Consider the following 24057-nt stretch of genomic DNA (forward strand, 5'->3'; position numbering starts at 1 on the left):
TCTGTGCCCTTCTCTGGTATCCATAGAGCAGGTTTGTGTCCTATCTCAGGTCAACAGAACTGAACAGCTCTATCTGATTATATAAAGACTTTGCTGAAAAGCAGAAGGAAAAAAAACCCTATATAAATACAGTGGGTGCTGGCAGAGACAATCCGTCATTGCCACCTGGAGGAGGTTACAGTACCGGAGATCACCTGTGTCCTAATGGGGAGGTTACAGTACCGGAGATCACCTGTGTCCTAATGAGGGGGTTACAGTACCGGAGATCACCTGTGTCCTAATGAGGAGGTTACAGTACCGGAGATCACCTGTGTCCTAATGAGGGGGTTACAGTACCGGAGATCACCTGTGTCCTAATGAGGAGGTTACAGTACCGGAGATCACCTGTGTCCTTATGAGGAGGTTACAGTACAGGATATCACATGTGTCCTAATGAGGAGGTTACAGTACCGGAGATCACCTGTGTCCTAATGAGGAGGTTACAGTACAGGAGATCACCTGTGTCCTAATGAGGAGGTTACAGTACCGGAGATCACCTGTGTCCTAATGAGGAGGTTACAGTACCGGAGATCACCTGTGTCCTAATGAGGAGGTTACAGTACCGGAGATCACCTGTGTCCTAATAAGGAGGTTACAGTACCGGAGATCACCTGTGTCCTAATGAGGAGGTTACAGTACCGGAGATCACCTGTGTCCTAATGAGGAGGTTACAGTACCGGAGATCACCTGTGTCCTAATGAGGAGGTTACAGTACAGGAGATCACCTGTGTCCTAATGAGGAGGTTACAGCACCGGAGATCACCTGTGTCCTAATGAGGAGGTTACAGTACCGGAGATCACCTGTGTCCTAATGAGGAGGTTACAGTACAGGAGATCACCTGTGTCCTAATGAGGAGGTTACAGCACCGGAGATCACCTGTGTCCTAATGAAGAGGTTACAGTACCGGAGATCACCTGTGTCCTAATGAGGAGGTTACAGCACCGGAGATCACCTGTGTCCTAATGAGGAGGTTACAGTACCGGAGATCACCTGTGTCCTTATGAGGAGGTTACAGTACCGGAGATCACATGTGTCCTAATGAGGAGGTTACAGTACCGGAGATCACCTGTGTCCTAATGAGGAGGTTACAGTACCGGAGATCACCTGTGTCCTAATGAGGAGGTTACAGTACCGGAGATCACCTGTGTCCTAATGAGGAGGTTACAGTACCGGAGATCACCTGTGTCCTTATGAGGAGGTTACAGTACCAGAGATCACCTGTGTCCTAATGAGGAGGTTACAGTACCAGAGATCACCTGTGTCCTAATGAGGAGGTTACAGTACCAGAGATCACCTGTGTCCTAATGAGGAGGTTACAGTACCAGAGATCACCTGTGTCCTAATGAGGAGGTTACAGTACCAGAGATCACCTGTGTCCTAATGAGGAGGTTACAGTACCGGAGATCACCTGTGTCCTAATGAGGAGGTTACAGTACCGGAGATCACCTGTGTCCTAATGAGGAGGTTACAGTACCAGAGATCACCTGTGTCCTAATGAGGAGGTTACAGTACCAGAGATCACCTGTGTCCTAATGAGGAGGTTACAGTACCAGAGATCACCTGTGTCCTAATGAGGAGGTTACAGTACCAGAGATCACCTGTGTCCTAATGAGGAGGTTACAGTACCGGAGATCACATGTGTCCTAATGAGGAGGTTACAGTACCGGAGATCACATGTGTCCTAATGAGGAGGTTACAGTACCAGAGATCACCTGTGTCCTAATGAGGAGGTTACAGTACAGGAGATCACCTGTGTCCTATTGAGGAGGTTACAGTACAGGAGATCACCTGTGTCCTATTGAGGAGGTTACAGTACCGGAGATCACCTGTGTCCTAATGAGGAGGTTACAGTACCGGAGATCACTTGTGCCCTAATGAGGAGGTTACAGTACCGGAGATCACCTGTGTCCTAATGAGGAGGTTACAGTACCGGAGATCACCTGTGCCCTAATGAGGAGGTTACAGTACCGGAGATCACCTGTGTCCTAATGAGGAGGTTACAGTACAGGAGATCACCTGTGTCCTAATGAGGAGGTTACAGGACCGGAGTTCACCTGTGTCCTAATGAGGAGGTTACAGTACCGGAGATCACCTGTGCCCTAATGAGGAGGTTACAGTACCGGAGATCACCTGTGTCCTAATGAGGAGGTTACAGTACAGGAGATCACCTGTGTCCTAATGAGGAGGTTACAGTACCGGAGATCACCTGTGTCCTAATGAGGAGGTTACAGCACCGGAGATCACCTGTGCCCTAATGAGGAGGTTACAGTACCGGAGATCACCTGTGTCCTAATGAGGAGGTTACAGTACAGGAGATCACCTGTGTCCTAATGAGGAGGTTACAGTACCGGAGATCACCTGTGTCCTAATGAGGAGGTTACAGCACCGGAGATCACCTGTGTCCTAATGAGGAGGTTACAGTATCGGAGATCACCTGTGTCCTAATGAGGAGATTACAGTACCGGAGATCACCTGTGTCCTAATGAGGAGGTTACAGTACCGGAGATCACCTGTGTCCTAATGAGGAGGTTACAGTACCGGAGATCACCTGTGTCCTAATGAGGAGGTTACAGTACCGGAGATCACCTGTGTCCTAATGAGGAGGTTACAGTACCGGAGATCACCTGTGTCCTAATGAGGGGGTTACAGTACCGGAGATCACCTGTGTCCTAATCAGGAGGTTACAGTACCGGAGATCACCTGTGTCCTAATGAGGTTACAGTACCGGAGATCACCTGTGTCCTAATGAGGAGGTTACAGTACCAGAGATCACCTGTGTCCTAATGAGGAGGTTACAGTACCGGAGATCACCTGTGTCCTAATGAGGGGGTTACAGTACCGGAGATCACCTGTGTCCTAATGAGGGGGTTACAGTACCGGAGATCACCTGTGTCCTAATCAGGAGGTTACAGTACCGGAGATCACCTGTGTCCTAATGAGGTTACAGTACCGGAGATCACCTGTGTCCTAATGAGGAGGTTACAGTACCGGAGATCACCTGTGTCCTAATGAGGAGGTTACAGTACCGGAGATCACCTGTGTCCTAATGAGGAGGTTACAGTACAGGAGATCACCTGTGTCCTAATGAGGAGGTTACAGTACAGGAGATCACCTGTGTCCTAATGAGGAGGTTACAGTACTGGAGATCACCTGTGCCCTAATGAGAAGGTTACAGTACCGGAGATCACCTGTGTTCCAATCAGGAGGTTACAGTACCGGAGATCACCTGTGTCCTAATGAGGAGGTTACAGTACTGGAGATCACCTGTGTCCTAATGAGGAGGTTACAGCACCGGAGATCACCTGTGTCCTAATGAGGAGGTTACAGTACCGGAGCTCACCTGTGTTCCAATGAGGAGGTTACAGTACAGGAGATCACCTGTGTCCTAATGAGGAGGTTACAGTACCGGAGATCACCTGTGCCCTAATGAGGAGGTTACAGTACCGGAGATCACCTGTGTCCTAATGAGGAGGTTACAGTACCGGAGATCACCTGTGTCCTAATGAGGAGGTTACAGCTCGGGAGATCACCTGTGTCCTAATGAGGAGGTTACAGTATCGGAGATCACCTGTGTCCTAATGAGGAGGTTACAGTACAGGAGATCACCTGTGTCCTAATGAGGAGGTTACAGTAATGGAGATCACCTGTGTCCTAATGAGGAGGTTACAGTACAGGAGATCACCTGTGTCCTAATGAGGAGGTTACAGTACCGGAGATCACCTGTGTCCTATTGAGGAGGTTACAGTACAGGAGATCACCTGTGTCCTAATGAGGAGGTTACAGTACAGGAGATTACCTGTGTCCTAATGAGGAGGTTACAGTACCGGAGATCACCTGTGTCCTAATGAGGAGGTTACAGTACCGGAGATCACCTGTGTCCTAATGAGGAGGTTACAGCACCGGAGATCACCTGTGTCCTAATGAGGAGGTTACAGTACCAGAGATCACCTGTGTCCTAATGAGGAGGTTACAGTACCGGAGATCACCTGTGTCCTAATGAGGAGGTTACAGTACAGGAGATCACCTGTGTCCTAATGAGGAGGTTACAGTACCGGAGATCACCTGTGTCCTATTGAGGAGGTTACAGTACCGGAGATCACCTGTGTCCTAATGAGGAGGTTACAGTACAGGATATCACCTGTGTCCTAATGAGGATGTTACAGTACCAGAGATCACCTGTGTCCTAATGAGGAGGATACAGTACCGGAGATCACATGTGTTCTAATGAGGAGGTTACAGTACCAGAGATCACCTGTGTCCTAATGAGGAGGTTACAGTACCGGAGATCACATGTGTCCTAATGAGGAGGTTACAGTACCGGAGATCACCTGTGTCCTAATGAGGAGGTTACAGTACCGGAGATCACCTGTGTCCTAATGAGGAGGTTACAGTACCGGAGATCACCTGTGTCCTAATGAGGAGGTTACAGTACAGGAGATCACCTGTGTCCTAATGAGGAGGTTACAGTACCGGAGATCACCTGTGTCCTAATGAGGAGGTTACAGTACTGGAGATCACCTGTGTCCTAATGAGGAGGTTACAGTACCGGAGATCACCTGTGTCCTAATGAGGAGGTTACAGTACCGGAGATCACATGTGTCCTAATGAGGAGGTTACAGTACCGGAGATCACCTGTGTCCTAATGAGGAGGTTACAGTACAGGATATCACCTGTGTCCTAATGAGGAGGTTACAGTACAGGATATCACCTGTGTCCTAATGAGGAGGTTACAGCACCGGAGATCACCTGTGTCCTAATGAGGAGGTTACAGTACCGGAGATCACCTGTGTCCTAATGAGGAGGTTACAGTACAGGAGATCACCTGTGTCCTAATGAGGAGGTTACAGCACCGGAGATCACCTGTGTCCTAATGAGGAGGTTACAGCACCGGAGATCACCTGTGTCCTAATGAGGAGGTTACAGTACCGGAGATCACCTGTGTCCTAATGACGAGGTTACAGCACCGGAGATCACCTGTGTCCTAATGAGGAGGTTACAGTACAGGAGATCACCTGTGTCCTAATGAGGAGGTTACAGTACCGGAGATCACCTGTGTCCTAATGAGGAGGTTACAGTACAGGAGATCACCTGTGTCCTAATGAGGAGGTTACAGTACCGGAGATCACCTGTGTCCTAATGAGGAGGTTACAGTACCGGAGATCACCTGTGTCCTAATGAGGAGGTTACAGCACCGGAGATCACCTGTGTCCTAATGAGGAGGTTACAGTACTGGAGATCACCTGTGTCCTAATGAGGAGGTTACAGTACCGGAGATCACCTGTGTCCTAATGAGGAGGTTACAGTACAGGAGATCACCTGTGTCCTAATGAGGAGGTTACAGCACCGGAGATCACCTGTGTCCTAATGAGGAGGTTACAGTACCGGAGATCACCTGTGTCCTAATGAGGAGGTTACAGTACAGGAGATCACCTGTGTCCTAATGAGGAGGTTACAGTACCGGAGATCACCTGTGTCCTAATGAGGAGGTTACAGTACCGGAGATCACCTGTGTCCTAATGACGAGGTTACAGCACCGGAGATCACCTGTGTCCTAATGAGGAGGTTACAGTACAGGAGATCACCTGTGTCCTATTGAGGAGGTTACAGTACAGGAGATCACCTGTGTCCTAATGAGGAGGTTACAGTACCGGAGATCACCTGTGTCCTAATGAGGAGGTTACAGTACCGGAGATCACCTGTATCCTAATGAGGAGGTTACAGTACCGGAGATCACCTGTGTTCTAATGAGGAGGTTACAGTACCGGAGATCACCTGTGTCCTAATGAGGAGGTTACAGTACCAGAGATCACCTGTATCCTAATGAGGAGGTTACAGTACCGGAGATCACCTGTGTTCTAATGAGGAGGTTACAGTACCGGAGATCACCTGTGTCCTAATGAGGAGGTTACAGTACCGGAGATCACCTGTGTTCTAATGAGGAGGTTACAGTACAGGATATCACCTGTGTCCTATTGAGGAGGTTACAGTACCGGAGATCACCTGTGTCCTAATCAGGAGGTTACAGTACCGGAGATCACCTGTGTCCTAATGAGGAGGTTACAGTACAGGAGATCACCTGTGTCCTAATGAGGAGGTTACAGTACAGGAGATCACATGTGTCCTATTGAGGAGGTTACAGTACCGGAGATCACCTGTGTCCTAATGAGGAGGTTACAGTACCGGAGATCACCTGTGTCCTAATGAGGAGGTTACAGTACAGGAGATCACATGTGTCCTAATGAGGAGGTTACAGTACCGGAGATCACCTGTGTCCTAATGAGGAGGTTACAGTACCGGAGATCACCTGTGTCCTAATGAGGAGGTTACAGCACCGGAGATCACCTGTGTCCTAATGAGGAGGTTACAGTATCGTAGATCACCTGTGTCCTAATGAGGAGGTTACAGTACAGGAGATCACCTGTGTCCTAATGAGGAGGTTACAGCACCGGAGATCACCTGTGTCCTAATGAGGAGGTTACAGTATCGTAGATCACCTGTGTCCTAATGAGGAGGTTACAGTACAGGAGATCACCTGTGTCCTAATGAGGAGGTTACAGTACCGGAGATTACCTGTGTCCTAATGAGGAGGTTACAGTATCGGAGATCACCTGTGTCCTAATGAGGAGGTTACAGTACCGGAGATCACCTGTGTTCTAATGAGGAGGTTACAGTACAGGAGATCACCTGTGTCCTAATGAGGAGGTTACAGTACCGGAGATCACCTGTGTCCTAATGAGGAGGTTACAGTACCGGAGATCACCTGTGTCCTAATGAGGAGGTTACAGCACCGGAGATCACCTGTGTCCTAATGAGGAGGTTACAGTACTGGAGATCACCTGTGTCCTAATGAGGAGGTTACAGTACCGGAGATCACCTGTGTCCTAATGAGGAGGTTACAGTACAGGAGATCACCTGTGTCCTAATGAGGAGGTTACAGCACCGGAGATCACCTGTGTCCTAATGAGGAGGTTACAGTACCGGAGATCACCTGTGTCCTAATGAGGAGGTTACAGTACAGGAGATCACCTGTGTCCTAATGAGGAGGTTACAGTACCGGAGATCACCTGTGTCCTAATGAGGAGGTTACAGTACCGGAGATCACCTGTGTCCTAATGACGAGGTTACAGCACCGGAGATCACCTGTGTCCTAATGAGGAGGTTACAGTACAGGAGATCACCTGTGTCCTATTGAGGAGGTTACAGTACAGGAGATCACCTGTGTCCTAATGAGGAGGTTACAGTACCGGAGATCACCTGTGTCCTAATGAGGAGGTTACAGTACCAGAGATCACCTGTATCCTAATGAGGAGGTTACAGTACCGGAGATCACCTGTGTTCTAATGAGGAGGTTACAGTACCGGAGATCACCTGTGTCCTAATGAGGAGGTTACAGTACCAGAGATCACCTGTATCCTAATGAGGAGGTTACAGTACCGGAGATCACCTGTGTTCTAATGAGGAGGTTACAGTACCGGAGATCACCTGTGTCCTAATGAGGAGGTTACAGTACCGGAGATCACCTGTGTTCTAATGAGGAGGTTACAGTACAGGAGATCACCTGTGTCCTATTGAGGAGGTTACAGTACCGGAGATCACCTGTGTCCTAATCAGGAGGTTACAGTACCGGAGATCACCTGTGTCCTAATGAGGAGGTTACAGTACCGGAGATCACCTGTGTCCTATTGAGGAGGTTACAGTACAGGAGATCACCTGTGTCCTATTGAGGAGGTTACAGTACCGGAGATCACCTGTGTCCTAATGAGGAGGTTACAGTACCGGAGATCACCTGTGTCCTAATGAGGAGGTTACAGTACAGGAGATCACCTGTGTCCTATTGAGGAGGTTACAGTACCGGAGATCACCTGTGTCCTAATGAGGAGGTTACAGTACCGGAGATCACCTGTGTCCTAATGAGGAGGTTACAGTACAGGAGATCACATGTGTCCTAATGAGGAGGTTACAGTACCGGAGATCACCTGTGTCCTAATGAGGAGGTTACAGTACCGGAGATCACCTGTGTCCTAATGAGGAGGTTACAGCACCGGAGATCACCTGTGTCCTAATGAGGAGGTTACAGTATCGTAGATCACCTGTGTCCTAATGAGGAGGTTACAGTACAGGAGATCACCTGTGTCCTAATGAGGAGGTTACAGTACCGGAGATCACCTGTGTCCTAATGAGGAGGTTACAGTACCGGAGATCACCTGTGTCCTAATGAGGAGGTTACAGTACCGGAGATCACCTGTGTCCTAATGACGGGGTTACAGTACCGGAGATCACCTGTGTCCTAATGAGGAGGTTACAGTATCGGAGATCACCTGTGTCCTAATGAGGAGGTTACAGTACCGGAGATCACCTGTGTCCTAATGAGGAGGTTACAGTACCGGAGATCACCTGTGTCCTAATGAGGAGGTTACAGTATCGGAGATCACCTGTGTCCTAATGAGGAGGTTACAGTACCGGAGATCACCTGTGTCCTAATGAGGAGGTTACAGTACCGGAGATCACCTGTGTCCTAATGAGGAGGTTACAGTACCGGAGGTTACAGTACCGGAGATCACCTGTGTCCTAATGAGGAGGTTACAGTACCGGAGATCACCTGTGTTCCAATGAAAGTTAGGACCGGAGAATAGTTTGGAGTGCGTATTAACAAAGATGCATAAGCACCAACCGGGACACGTAGAACCACCTCCACGGTAGTACAGGCCACTGGTAAAAGCCCACGTACGATATCTTCCTTCTGATAGGCCCAGGGTTGTTTCACGCAACAATTATCGCTCCCAATCGCTACCTGCTTACTGACCACAGTCTGATTTCAGAACGACGCCATACGCGGTGTAATATATTTCTGACATCCTGGATGGAGTTGGTATAAGCCCCTTTATTATTACAAGCCTATAAGTATATTTCTGCAAAGCAAATAGTATATATACACCATAGCTAAACATATAACAGCATTGTACTGTATCTACAGTCTCGTGTAACTGTTTATATACTGTATTTATGCGTTATTTATCTTTCTAGGGCTTTGTGGTGGCGATTCTGTATTGTTTCCTTAACGGAGAGGTAAGAAGGAATTTATATTTTGCTTTAATGAAATTCTGTATGTGAGCTGTCTCTCTCTCTCTCTCTCTCTCTCTCTCTCTCTCTCTCTCTCTCTCTCTGTATATAAACAGCTGTTAGTTGTATACGTGAACATTTACAATTATAATAACATTTTCTGTGTGTTACTATTGGTGTCAGATTTAATTAGTATCCTAATCAAGGTCCCCCTCCCTGTGCACTGTATACATAGATGCTGTATATACAGATTACGTGCCACTTTTTATGCCACACGTCTTCCCATATACATTTGTCATGTTTTTTGTTTTCCATAAATATAAAAAAGTTTCTAAAAGAATAATTCCACCTAAAACTGAAGCGCTGACGTTCAATAAGTTTTTCTAAATAATTACTTTTATTTTATCCGGAAGGATGCGATCGTATAGTGATTGACAGGTGTCGGGCATTCGGGGGCGGTGACACTGATTGGGGGGGTGGTACACCGGTGAGAAACATGGCAGCGGTGAACCTGTATACGCAGCCTGGCTGTGTATACAGGGGTCAACCTCTATTTGTCGTTTTCTGCAATGTCATCGCAATTTTATCAGTAGCCGTTTTTGCTATTTTAGCAAAGCTGCTACCAACTCTGAATAACGCCCAAAGGGCCTAATTCAAGGTTGATTGCAAAACAAAATTTTCCCCTAATGTGCAAAACCATGTGCACTGCAAGTGGGGCAGATGTAACATGTGCAGAGCGAGTTAGATTTGGGTGGGTTATATTGTTGCTGTGCAGGGTAAATACTGGCTGCTTTATTTTTACACTGCAATTTAGATTTCAGTTTGAACACACCCCACCCAAATCTAACTCTCTCTGCACATGTTACATCTGTCCCACCTGCAGTGCACATGGTTTTGCCCATTAGAGGAAAATGTTGTTTTGTAATCAACCTTGAATTAGGCCCAAAGTACGTAAATTGCTACAGTGGAGAGTCTAATTTTACAAATACAATGAAAAAGATTTTTTATAATAGAGTATTAAAGCATAATTGTTATACATGTCATACACGTTATATATTTACCCGGACTACTGTACATAATCAAAATAAGTTACTACAAGTGCAATTCCTACTTATACAGATGGAGCCATCTTTATCTTTGCCTTTAATAGGAATAATTGAGCCAGGGCAGTCAGACTTAATCCCCTGATGTATTGTTCTCTCTGTATTGTATTGCAGCTGAGAACAATAGATGAAAGACTTATGCTAGTTAACCATGGTGTGCCTAGGTGCAGCAGAGAAGCCAAGATAATTATGGCTCCGTCTGTATAAGTCAGCCATAAGATACCCTGCATGTAACCCTTCTCCCCTCTCCATGTGCTACAGGTACAGGCTGAGCTAAAGAGAAAGTGGCGGAGATGGCATCTGGAGAGGTTTCTGGGAAAGGATATAAAATATCACAACCCTTCCACGGGCAGCAACGGCACCAACTTCAGCACCCAGATCTCCATGCTGACAAAGTGCAGTCCAAAGACTCGGAGATGTTCCAGCTTTCAGGCAGAATTCTCTTTGGTCTGACGCCCAGAGCACCAATCCCGGACTACAGGGCGGGACTTTGCCCCTTAGCGGCATCACCTCTTTAACGCGGATTCTCGAGACGTAAAGTCTGAACGCACATTGTTCTGAATTGCACTTTATGGGGTTGTGGGATTCATTTCATAGCCCTGGAAGTGGACGGAATAATTCATTAGAAGACTTGGGAACTCTTGGATTCATACTGGAAATGTCTTAAAGTTCTCTCTCGAACAAGTCTTGAAAAGAAACTTTTACAGTAAAAGAAAAGAAAGAAATATTTATTTAATATTCAAAGTTTAGTGCAGAGAATAACATCTAGAGAAGTGAATATATCCCACAGGGGCAACAAGAAGTAATACATGTCGAGCTGAATAAGACATAGCGGCCCTCGCTACTATAAGTGTGAAGTTTCGTGCGCTGTTCATCGGGGGTTGGGAACCAGACCTCACGCTGGACCCCTTTTATATATTTTTTTAAAAATGAACTTTATATAATGGTAAAATCAAATTTACGTAGGTACATATTTAGGGTAAAGCAAATAAGGCACAAAAAAAAGTTTTACTAAATGTTTTGGTTATAAATTTTACATTTTCTGCGGCACCAAAGTGGGTTGAACTCTCGGTGTCCCCTTCAGCTGGTCAGTGGTAAACATTCATCACGGAGTGTACGATCTATAACATTTACACATCAATTGGTGCAGTGTCCCCAATACTATGGAACAAGCTTATCGCCATTGCGGCAAATGGGTGAAAACATAAGAAAAACACACAGCCAATGATAAAGTTGTGCGGAAGCCAAATAATTGTTTCAAGAAATGTGCATTTGGCCTTAAACTTACTGACACATCCTGCTCTTACAACGTCTCCTGAGTGTCAAACGAAACGCGCCAGACAGATGATAAAACACTGATGTAACATGTAACAAAGTGGGAGCTGCTGTTACACAGTACATCTGTAGGGTATAGGTACGGAGAATAATTATTCCAGGGTATGTACTTATATGACTTTGATGGAGTATTTAGATAAACGCTCTATAATCTACATAATACATTTGTTTCGGAGATAAACTGTCAAACTTTTGTTTTCACTGCAAACTGGAACCATTACCCCCCTAGCCGCACGTCCTGGGCGCTGTCTTTCTGCGGTATGGAACCTCACGAATCTCTTTTGCTCGACACTTTTTAAATAGGTGTGGAATGGTTTGATTGGTTAGTGTAAACGCAAGGCTCTAGGAAGGGTCACTTTCGGAGAGGGGTGTGAGACGGAGCAGAGGGAAGGGGCCGCGCGGAGCAGAGCAGTTATTTATTTTTGCCCATTTCAGCAATGTGGCATTACAGAAAAACACACTTTATGCAGGGACGCTGGGAAGTGCCTGGCGGGAGGTGTTTAAAAAAAAAGGGTGTGGTTCATTGTGTCGACAGTCATTAGGTCGACCAAAGTTGGTCGACAGTGAATGGGTCAACACCTGAAATAGGTCGACATGGTCATGTGGTCGACACAGGAAAAGTCGTCATGGAAAAACGTCGACATGAGTTGTTTTTTTTGTGTAGTTTTTTTTCCGTAAAGTGACCGGGAACCCCAATTAGTGCACCATGTCCCCTCACATGGCTCGCTTCACTCACTATGCTTCAGAGAAGGTGACTTGCTTCACTACCGCTGCGCTCGCCCCGGTTACTATTCCCAATCTTATCCACGTGGATCGTAAAGTGTGAAAAAGTTTAAAAAATGTTTTGTTTTTTTTTAAGTAGAAAACTTATGTCGACTTTTTCATGTGTCGGCATCTGCCATATCGACCTACTGAACATGTCAGCCTAATGCATGTCGACCGATAGTGGTCGTCCTAATGACTGTCGACTTAAGTGTGGTCGGCCTAAAGACCGAATAACTTTAAAAAATAGGTGCACAGGTAAATAGTCCTTTCCCCCGCAGCACCTGTGTAACTGGCCTACCTGTAAGGTGTGCTTGTACGCAGCTAAATAGTCCTTTTCCCCGCAGCACCTGTGTAACTGGCCTACCTGTAAGGTGTGCTTGTACGCAGCTAAATAGTCCTTTTCCCCGCAGCACCTGTGTAACTGGCCTACCTGTAAGGTGTGCTTGTACGCTCATGGAGAACAGATCCCTTTCCTGAATCTACTAAGTAATTCCTACTTAATGAACGACGGCATCGTTCAGAGGATTCAGCAGGATTAGGCGCGTTTTGCGTTTTCATGAAGTGTTCCGTGAATGAATTCAGAAGAAGTGATTTCAGACGGGTCTCTGCGGGCGGTTATAGGCCGATACTGGTGAAGGAAAGGTTACAGACGTCCCATATAGGTACACATACTGATATAGCATTTATTAACCAAGCAAGTCGCCCACTTATGTAGGAACTCGCTCCATGATGATTAAATCTCCAGTGGCTTTCACAGCTAACATATCTGCAAGGGTTAAACCGTCACTTGGATATGTCGCGCCGAGCTGATAGAGTCTCCTCAAAGTAAATTACGCTGCGCCAGATCTATGTAATTAAAAAAGTAGCTGTGAGTTTAGTCCTGATTTCACATTCCATTTCCATAGCGTCTCTGATCTGCATTGGAAATATCTTCCAAAAGTAGCCTCAATAATCCGGCTCAGTAGCCATGGAGGTCTGGATGGAGAGAGAGGAGCTGTCGTACCCATTCACTCATGCAGAATACGCTCACTATACCGCTAACTGCCCTGCATTAATGGAGGCTGCCTCCCATTAATACGTGGCAGAGGTCTGGGCGTAGGGGGCAGGAGGGCAGATGCCCCTGAGGCTCTCTGGGTTGCACAGATGGGCTGACGCAGATGGACTATGCTCCTATTGGTGGCATTGTTTTTGGGCATTACATGGCGGAGGCTCAGAAAGCGTTTTTTTTTAATAGCAAAAACATGAATTTTGTGCCACGTGTTACAGAGTACAGTACTTATATATCTGTATCTGTCACTCATCAGGGACATCTTACCGTATAGGCAGCTGCCCAGGGCCCCACAATTCTAGGGGCCTTCCAACAGGCTTGGGTGGTGGTCACACAATCAGAGCATTCTCTACCTGCCTCTCAGCCTGCAGCCAGACAGCGAATGGCTGGCAGCATGCTGATTGGCAGATGGCTGGAGCTATCCACCAATCAGAGTGCAGACAGTCAATCACTGTATGGGATCATGTGAAGAGATGGTGCAGGACTACATGAGGGGCTTATTATGATGGTTCCCGTGAATGGGTGGGTAGGGGCCCCTGTGCATTACTTTGGCCCGGGCCTACAATGCTGTTAAGACGGCCCTGACACTAATTCAGTGTTTTAGAGGGGCCCTAAAGCCTGGAGATTCCTGGGCAACCGCCCCTGTTCACCTGGTATTAGCACCAACGTTGATGTAGAACATAACAGCTACATGATCGTCATTTGCTAACCCATACCCGGCATGCCAGCCTTGTGCCCGCTGCAGTCCAATGCCCACAGTGCATCTCTCTGTGCCTCTCATACATGTCATGTTCACCATGCACAGTGTCGCGCCAACCATGTATAGCCCCGTGCCAAACATACCCGCCCAACTCCCACCTCTGCCTGGAGATGTGGGTGTAATGGTCCATTAGGATGTTTGACATCTTCTGCTGAAACTCTTCCCTGTATTACCAATACTTGCAGCGTCTGACCGGGTTGTCTGATGTGGTTAGGGAACATCCGATGTGGGTAAGAAACATCTGATGCAGGTAGGGAACGCCTAATGCAGGTAGGGAACATCCGATGTGGGTAGGGAACATTTGATGCAGGTAGGGAACATCTGATGTGGGTAGGGAACACCTGATGCAGGTAGGAAACATCTGATGCGGGTAGGGAACATCTGATGTGGGTAGGGAACATCTGATGCGGGTAGGGAACACCTGATGCAGGTAGGGAACATCTGATGTGGGTAGGGAACGTCTGATGTGTGTAGGGAGCATTGCAGTTTGTATGTCTTGTCTCTTGATCTGTTTATGTTGTCCCCATGTCCCCAGTCAGTGCAATGACATGACCCGACCTCATGATGAGATGACATCCTCCTAGCCCATGCCACTATTTACTCCCCTTGCCACAGGATCACATTATGATGAGTATAACTCTGCATATAAAGACAAAACCTTCTGCTCAGATGAACTTACGTTCATATATTTTATATATTTACAGCAAAAAAATGGAAGTAAATTTTATGTTACCAACATGATATATAATACTCAAGTGATACTAATATACAGTATGTACTCCTATAAATATTATCTCTGTATTACCGCTGAGATGTAATGCCATGGCTTGTAATCAGTGGGTCGCATGCAACATCTTCTGCTCAGTCGTGCTGCACGGCCAACCAAAAGATATCGTGTGCGACCCGGTGAAGGACGTAACGAGGTGTCGCCCTGCCGTTCATTAGATCGGGTAATGTGTACCGTCAATCTGCTATGGTCCAACACAAAGGAAAATTGCCCACACCATAGGCACGATTGCCGGTCGTGTAGGTGTGTACCAGGCCTTACACTTGTCTAAACCCCTGGAATGTGTGTGAGACTCATAGATTATAGTAGACCAACCTTATGGATCCCGCACAATTCCCAAGAAAAGTGTGTGGCATAATGGCGCGTTTCGTGGTTAATCATGTTGCTGTGGCCCATCGCCACACACAACAGGGGACAGGGCGGTGATAATGCAATTCATGGCACCACGTCTTCTCCCCCCGCCACACACACACACACACACACACCTGTACATACACACATCCCACCTTTACATCACCCTCAGATGTTACAAAGTTGGCAAGTGTGACTAGATTAATAGATTGTAAAAAAACGTATTGGCCCTCATGTAATAACCAGAGGATCGCAGGGACCATCCCTGATTCCGGCAATTTAGTCTCTAGGTTTAAAGCAGCTATATTTTAAAAGGCACACTTGGATTGGTTTTGCCTTTTTAAAATATTGCCACTTTAAATCTACGTACTAAATAAATTCCTGCAACTCTCAGGCGGTTATTGTTATTGGTTGCTATGGGTTACAGCTAATTTTCCCCATCTAGGCTATAAGGGGAGATGTATCAAATCTTAGAGAGAGATAAAGTATAAACCAATCAGCTTTTGTCAAGTTTCTAGTACAGCCTCGATTATGACAGGAGCTCATTAGTTGGTACTTTATCTCTCTCTACTTTATCATCCATCTCCTAGGCTTGATAAATCTCCGCCAAACTCTCCAAAATTGTTTCCTCTTGAGCAGTGAACCCATTTTTCAGTTCTGTTCCATTGTCAAACTGCTTCTGTTCTACCATGCCCCCAATCTGCACTCACATCTTATCACACCTCACCCATTTTTCCGTGAGTCCCCACCCTATTCTTGTGGCAGGCCATGCCCCTTTTATACCTCAGAATATTGGTGCCTGCAGTGGGGATTTCTATGGGATGTAAGTGACGGCCCTTGAGACATTTGAAGTTGGGACAAATTCAGATGAAGTCCTAAAATGAATAAGGGAAAGCCATGGATTCCCGCCGCACGCCACCAGCCCACAACACAACCGCTTCCGGGCAGAAAGTATTATTTGGGGGGGGTTTAATTGTGTTATCCCATTATCCTGGGTGGGAAGGAAGGATGTAAAGCAAAAGACTAGCTGAGGTTAGATATGTCTGTATATGTAGCAAATAATATAAAGGAAATATCCTAATATGAGAATGTATTCATTTCCTCCATTGACTCTTGTATCATGTATTCCCAAATGCTCACTTATAGCATTCATTTCTTTTGAAGAAAAGAAACAAGTTGCCTCAGCCTTCAGTTAATGCAGATATTTGCACTTATCCGATTTTGTGCCAAATGCTTTGCAGAACTAGCGCGTGGGGCTCAGTAAGTGACTGTTTAAGGGCCATCTGACTCTGACATGGCCCCAACCACAGATGCCATTAAATGAGTTTCCCATCTTAAGATGAATTTCAGTGAATTATTTATTGCACACTGTCCTGTGATTTTGAAAAAAAAAATGCTTAGTTTTTTTTTATAGTGTCCATCAATGCTTTTCAGCCATGTCTATCATCCAGCAGTGTTATTTATTTTCATCCCCGCCCCTCCCAGAGGGGTATGACACAAAGCTGACACCTGGCTGCAATCTTTTCTGACATAATGAGCACAACAGAGCCATTCAATCAAAGGGCAGTGGGCATGAACGGTAATTACTGATGATGTAAATGCATGGCTGAAAATCACATGCAGGAAATGGAAACTTATGTGCCAATGTATTTAGTAAAAGTCGCAGGATGGTATGTACAGTACAAGGCAATAAATGAAATTCAGATGAAAGTGGACAACCTCATTAACAACATGACTAAAGCTAATGATATATAATGCTCGGCCCCTGATTATGTACAGTCCCCTGTAAATATGGTTCTATAATAGCACATGCAAATGAATGTATGTTTTGGTACAATGTGAATTGTAAATATAGTACAAGGATATGTTTATGACGCATAGTTTATCTACAGAATATTTTACAATTTAAAATCAAAAATTGTCTTTGTTGCAAAATATTATTATTATTTTTTAAGTCCCGTGCGTCTGCTCCGCTTTCCTTTGTGAATTAGCCCCAGTTGCGCTGGATTGATATACACTGTGACTTTTACCTATTTTTTTAGTATGAAGTTTTTATTTTTGAGCGTATTTTACTGGTATCTACTAACCTGTTATTGCTGTGAAAATCCACTAATCTATTTTCTGCAGAAGTAAAATTCAGCTTCTATTTCCTCTGCTTTACTTTTTTATAAGTGTTATTTATTTAGTATGGAGACCTGTACAGTATGTGGATAATGGGGTCTGGGTGTATAAATTCCTTCCAACCGTCCATTCCAAATCCATCTCCGCGCTGCTGGGGGTCTCCCCCCGCCTCCACCGCGGCTGCCACTGCTGAACAAGCAATAAAAGCATTGTAAACCTGGTGTCTTGTCTGTGTGTACTGTTACTGTATACCGCTGTGACACAAAACTACACACTGTGTATAGTTATATTGTATCAAAGGTTCAGGACATATGTGACTTCAGGCTTGGCACAGACGTAAGCACGGTATAAGGCGAAAGTAATCATACGTAACTGATACTTGACTGCTACGTTTGTGTCATGGACTTAACCCTGCAGTAACTATTACCTTCATATACAGGTATGTGCTCCGTATCATAGCAAGGTAAGTCCTAACCATCTATGCTCTATGTATTGTTCATAGACCTGCAGATCAGAAAAGACTGGGGCAGTAGTATCAAGACCTATTGCCATTGGCTTACCAGTGGGTTATTGTGCTATATAGGGAAAGGCAAATACCAAACTCTCTTGACAATTTACATTTGCACACTATGATATTAAACAGAGAGAGATAGAGGTAAGAGGGCCCTGCTCGCAGGCTTACACTCTATAGGTATATAGGAATGTGATACACATGGAGAAGTGCTACATACAGTATTGCATATGGGTGCAGCCAAACTGCAGAGGCTGTTGGTGGGCTGTAGTCACACAGCAATGTTGGCCTGGGGTCAGGAGGATGTGTAACCTTTGTGTGATCTGTATATAGAGGGGATGTGATTGGCTAGGATATCTTATGATAAGCGGCCGGCGGAGGTGAGTTATCAGGGAACGCTTGAATGTTGGGGACTGTAAGATAGTCTTGTGCATGGGAGGTCATTCCACAGAGTGGGTGCAGCCTGAGAGAAGTCCTGTTACCGGCACCCGGTAATAAGTGCGGGTGACAGAAGCAGTTTTGTGCAGAGGGGGGCATTATACTTGTAACCAATGGATGGACAGACAGAGCAGAGCCGATGACTGTTTAGCGAGACAGATCAGCCTCACAGCTGCTTTCACCATAGATAGTGGGGGTGACGGTCTGGTTAGAGGAAGAACAGAGACCGCGCAGAAGATAATGAGTGCATGTATGGGGAAAATGTATCAAAGCTTTGAATAGATAAAATGGAAAGTTGCTTAAAGCAATTTTCTGCCAAAACCACCCTCTATGTTATGGTTTTGGATCTGGATTTTTTTCTTTCTAAAGATTGCTAAAAAAAAAAACATTAATTACCAGTCATTTCCAATCAATTTTGACCACCTCACAGCTCACAATATTGTTCACCAATATTGGCCAAAGGCTAGCTGGCTAAACTACCTGTAAGCAACAGAACAGTGGCACAAGCACGCGGCAGTTATTTCTGTTTAAATAATGTGTTGCAAATTAATAATGTATGAGAGCAATAACCAATAAAAATGTATATCCAGAAAAAAACCTTCCCCAATGCCACCTCCAAATACAGCCCATTATGAAAAGAAACCTGCTGCAAGATGGAATTGTCCTTGGGCCCTCCCATCCACCCTTATGTTGGATATTAAAAAGGACATGCACAGTTTAACAAACCAAGCACTTCAGTGACAGGGACTGCCACTTTTGTGGCTGAAGTGCTTGGTTTGTTTGGGCCCCACCAAAAAAAGCTATGAATGGCCTTAAGGTGGCTCACAGTGTTGTTAATCCTGTCTACAGTTAGAAGATGTCATTCTCATCCGATTCCTTACCCTCATCATTGTTAATATCATCACACAATATTTGCTCATCCCTACTGGAATCTACCACCAAAGTCTCTGTACTTTTATGTAGCTGCAGGTAAAGATCTTCTTCGTGGAATTTGTAGTTAATTTTTATGAACATCAGATTTTCCACATTTCTAGGAAGTAGCCTCCTGTGCCCATTGTTGACAAGGTTCCCGGCTGTGCTGAAAACTTTTTGAGTACACACTGGAGGGTGGACAGCTTAAGTAAAGCATAGCTAGTTTGTACAATGACAATGGGCTCCAAATTGCCTTTTTTTCCTCCCAGTAGTCAAAGGGACTGTCTGACAAGCTCACTTTTGTACATTGTCATGAAAATAATCCTCCACTTTTCTAGTGATGGTTCAGACTGAGTCACAGTAGAGGTAGCAATACTTTTGTGCAATTCTTTCAGACATGACCAAATATCATAAAGTTTCACTCTAGTGTGCTGAGTGGACTCATCCTCATCACCAGTGGGTTTATGGGAAAAGTCATTTTTTTTCCTGGTAGCAGCAGTCGCAGCACTAGTACTGTTTTGCTGCTCCTGCTCTTCCATCAAGTGATCCATATCTACTCACAGCGCTTAGTAATGGTGGTACCTAATGCACGTTATTATTTTACAACACATTGCCTTAACCTGAACAACATGTTTTAGTTTATTAAACACTGCTGCAATTCACAGCGCTTCTAGAAATGGTGGCACACTGACATCTAATGAACGTTATTTGTTGACAGTGTTATTTTCATTTTTTAACACTGCTTGCACTGAACAATACAGTTTTGCACCTCGCAGTCTGACACAGCCACAGCAGTAGATTTGCACCTCACAGCTTTTCACTGACACCGTCTTAGTGCTGCAGCCCACACCCCATACCCTAACCCTCATGTCATCTTGTGTAAAATGGCACCCGAATCACCCCAGGAGTGACTTTTATAGACACCAAAAAATACACACTATCTGATGCCGGGAAGATGATGTTTTGCCTTGTTTTGAAATCCAAAGCTGGTGGGAAAACCTGAGCCCTGGCTCGGAATGACTCAGAAATGGTCAATTTGGGTGGGTTCGGTTTTCAGAAAACCAAAGCCGTTCATCTCTATTATTTAGACATAAAATGTCTCATTAACAAAATATACATGCTTACTAAATTCAGCAATTATTTTTAATATTATGTTAATGCAAAAACACGCAAAATTGTAACCTCTATGGAAGAATTGGGCACATAATAAGAAATTATATTACGTAGAGATGTGCAGGTTCGGATTTACTTGGTTTTTAATGCTAAATTAGCGCAAGTTCGGCTTTATCTGGTATTCTTCTTATTGGCTATCCAAAACATATGACAGCCAATAAGATGCAATTTTGAGATCCGAGTAAATCTGGGTAAATTCGGACCTGCACATCTCTAACATTAAATGGTAAAAATATTTCAGAGGCCAGGAGCCGATATTGAGTGTTCTTCTATTACAGATTGTATTGAGAGTGCATTTCCTGTATGGAGTCATTCTGACATGATGGCTCAGTGTGTGTCATAAGGCTTCACAGCGGCCCGCAAACAGCGCCTGGAGTGCGCCTCTTATTAACCACAGAGCATGGCAAACATATGTCTCCAATATAACCCAAACACAATGAGATGAGAAGTTGTTTCCAGTGCCCAAAGTGACATCCAAGAGCAGCCTGCTTGTACCTGAGACATACGTCTGAGAAACAGGACTGAGCATTAGGCAGACTTACCTACATTTTGGCTGCTCTCTGCGGGAGAGAGCAGCCAGGTCAGCTCAGAGGGCGGGCAGGGGAGGCTGTGACGTCGTGGAGGGGGTGGGCCGGAGGCGGGGCGGAGAAAGGGCGGGGTCATGACGATGCCTCTTTTAAGCCACGCCCCCGCTCTGTAATGCCGCGATCACCGGCATTACACTGCAGGGGGCGTGGCTATGATGACGCGATTCAGCAAGAATCGCGTCATCAACTGCCCGGACCGCCCACTTTTCACACTAAGTGGGCAGACGGGCAGGGGGGTCCCCACGAATCAGGAGACTTGCCTGCTCTTCCGCGGGGCCGGGAGGGTCACCCGATTTTCGGGAGCCTCTTGGCCATTCCGGGAGAGTAGGCAAGTATGGCATTAGGACACAAAGAGGTCCTGCTCACAATAGTTTTATTATATATAGAGAGAGAGAGAGAGAGAGAGAGAGAGATGCTGTAGATATATAGGTATATGTTAATAGTAAAATAATGTAGGAGTTTGATACACGAGGCCGGATGTCACAGATTGTCCTGTACGTCAGTCACATTGCAGTGGGAGAAAGTACAGTACTTAGTGGGGCTGTAATGGAGTCTGGAGATAATAAAGGTGGATAGATTATGGGGTATATTCAATTAGGGTTGGATCCATTCCGACATGCATTTGTCGGAATGGATCCGACAACCCCTATTCAATCCCATTTCAATTTGACTTTTAAATAGTCGAATTGAGATGAGGGACCCAGAGGAGGAAAGGGGGGTGGGGGAGCCGCGGGCAGACCAGCGGGGACAGCCGTGTTCAGACGGAGGAGATCAACTCTACAGTAGCGCGGCAGGAGGATGTCACACAGCCGCCAGACCTCACGGCAGTGTCCACCCGGCTCCAGCAAGCGTGACCTCACTTGCTGGAGCCGGGTGGACGCTGCCGCGAGCGGCGCGGCTGCGAGACATCCTTCTGCTGTGCTGTAGCGCTGATATCCCCTGTACGCCCTGCGGCTGTCCCCCCGTCTCCCTGCGGCTCCCCCCCCCCCCTCCTCCTCAGGGTCCCACATCTCAGTCCGACATTTTTTTATGTCGGACTGAGATGGTCGGAAACGGGGCCAAATCCTGTCGAATTTGGCCCCGTTTCACTGAAAAGTACGTGAATCAGCAGCTATACCGTCGATTCACCTACTATTCGACAAGTCGTATTCCACGACTTGTCGAATAAAAACTGCTGGGACTGAATAGGTCAAATCACGATTCGACCTTAAAAAAGTCGAAAACTGCCGTCTTTTCGACAGACGGCAGTTTTCGACCCTAATTGAATATACCCCTATGTATCAAACAGTCAAAATATTATCTCCAACACCGTGTAGCATATGTAGGTCTATAAGGATCTCTCTGCAACAGTCATGAAGTTACGTATCTGACGCAGTGCACCCGCAATAGCAGCTGTTTTATCTTAGCCCACGGGGGGATAAGAAAAGTCAGATGTAGATACTTCAGTGGGTCTATACAATAAAACGTAATTTTTCATAACATTAAAACAGAAGCTAATATAAATCATAGATACGTAGGCTGGAGCGTGCTAACAGTGGTACAAGATGTGTGACTTTGGGGGAGATGTACCAAGCCTTAGAGAGAGATAAAATGGAAAGTTGCCCAAAGCAGCCAATCAGCTTGTGACTTGGATAGGTGGTGGAACTCTTTTAACCCCCCCCCCCCCACACCTACACCCCATCCCCCCCCCCCCCCCATTCCCCCTCACATTACACGGAGCCAGTGCTAGTGTTTTCGGCACCACCCTGCAAACTATAAATTAGTGCCCTACTTCCCATACTTTATAACTAAATGGACAATAGTGCCCCCAATTCAAATTACACCACACAGTAGCACAATCTTTTTAACATTACACCACATGTAGTGCCCCTGATTAATATTACACCGCATAGCAATGCCCTTTATGTTTACGTCACTCAGTAGTGCCCTTTATTCACATTGCGCTACACAATGGTACCCTTTATACACGTTATGAAACAAAGTAGTGCCCCTCATATACATTGACACAGTAGTGCCCCTTATAGACAATTCTCACAGTAGTAGTGCCCCTTACACATAATGACCATAGTAGGCTGCTTAGACACATAATGCCCACAGTAGTACTGCCACTTATATACAGAATGCCCACATCAGTAGTGCCTCTTACACAATGCCCACAATAGTTGTGTCCCTTATACATAATGACCACAGGAGTGCCCCTTATACACATCTCTGCCTCTGTCCTTCCAGCAGCTCCATGCCCTGTATCCCTCCATCAGCTTCCCCACCTCTCTTGTCCCTCCAACCCCCTCTCATCTTGTCTTCAAGATGCACAGAGCCTGCTCCTCTTCATGGGTCTTCACTTCAGCAGCGGTGACGGCATGACATCACATACGCCGGGCCACAAAAGGAAACCACTGGGCCCTGAGGATGGGATGAATGCTGACCACCAGACACAGTGTGTGTGAGTACCAGGAGGGGTGGGCTGTAGATGGAGGAGGACCATGGAGCCTCCAGGACCTGAGGAAGGGGATGAATGCTGTCCACCAGACACAGCGTGTGTGAGTACCAGGAGGGGTGGAGTGTAAATGGAGGAGGACCATGGAGCCACCAGGACCTGAGGAAGGGGATGAATGCTATCCACCAGACAGCGTGTGTGAGTACCAGGAGGGGTGGGCTGTAGATGGAGGAGGACCATGGAGCCACCAGGACCTGAGGTAGGGGGGGGGGGCTGCAGCTCATCAATAACACTAGTGCCGCCTGCATCATCTATTGACTTAGCTGATGGGGCAGGTTTTTCTGTTGGAATTTCTATGCAGGGCAATGGAGGAGGTGGAACTAGTTCCCCCTAACATTACAGGTGGTGGAACCCAGTTCCACCTCGATCCCAACCACTTAACTCCTGTTTGCATCCCCAGTGTCCCCTCCTTGTTTATCCTTCTTTGTTTTCCCTGGCTAGTTCCAGTGTAGCAGTTGCCCATGTACTGGTGCAGTCACTGGTCCTGCTACTGTGCACCCTCACCCTCCACGTTTGGGTGTTTTGGGGTTTAGGTGGTGCCTCGGGCATTGCGGAGGGCCAGTTCCCCT

At 46.1% G+C, this 24057-nt stretch overlaps 1 protein-coding gene across 1 annotated transcript in view; it reads left to right on the forward strand.

Moving 5' to 3' along the window:
- The window catches only part of LOC134928620 (vasoactive intestinal polypeptide receptor-like), a 279693-nt gene extending 262102 nt beyond the window's left edge, over positions 1 to 17591 (forward strand). The window contains exons 12-13 of the mRNA XM_063924545.1: positions 9065 to 9106; positions 10465 to 17591. Coding sequence (XP_063780615.1) covers positions 9065 to 9106; positions 10465 to 10656 — 234 coding nt within the window. The 3' untranslated portion in view covers positions 10657 to 17591. The remainder of the gene's footprint in view (positions 1 to 9064; positions 9107 to 10464) is intronic.
- The last annotated feature ends 6466 nt before the right edge of the window (positions 17592 to 24057 follow it).

This window comes from Pseudophryne corroboree, chromosome 5 (assembly GCF_028390025.1).
Source record: "Pseudophryne corroboree isolate aPseCor3 chromosome 5, aPseCor3.hap2, whole genome shotgun sequence".
NCBI classification, from domain to species: Eukaryota; Metazoa; Chordata; class Amphibia; order Anura; family Myobatrachidae; genus Pseudophryne; species Pseudophryne corroboree.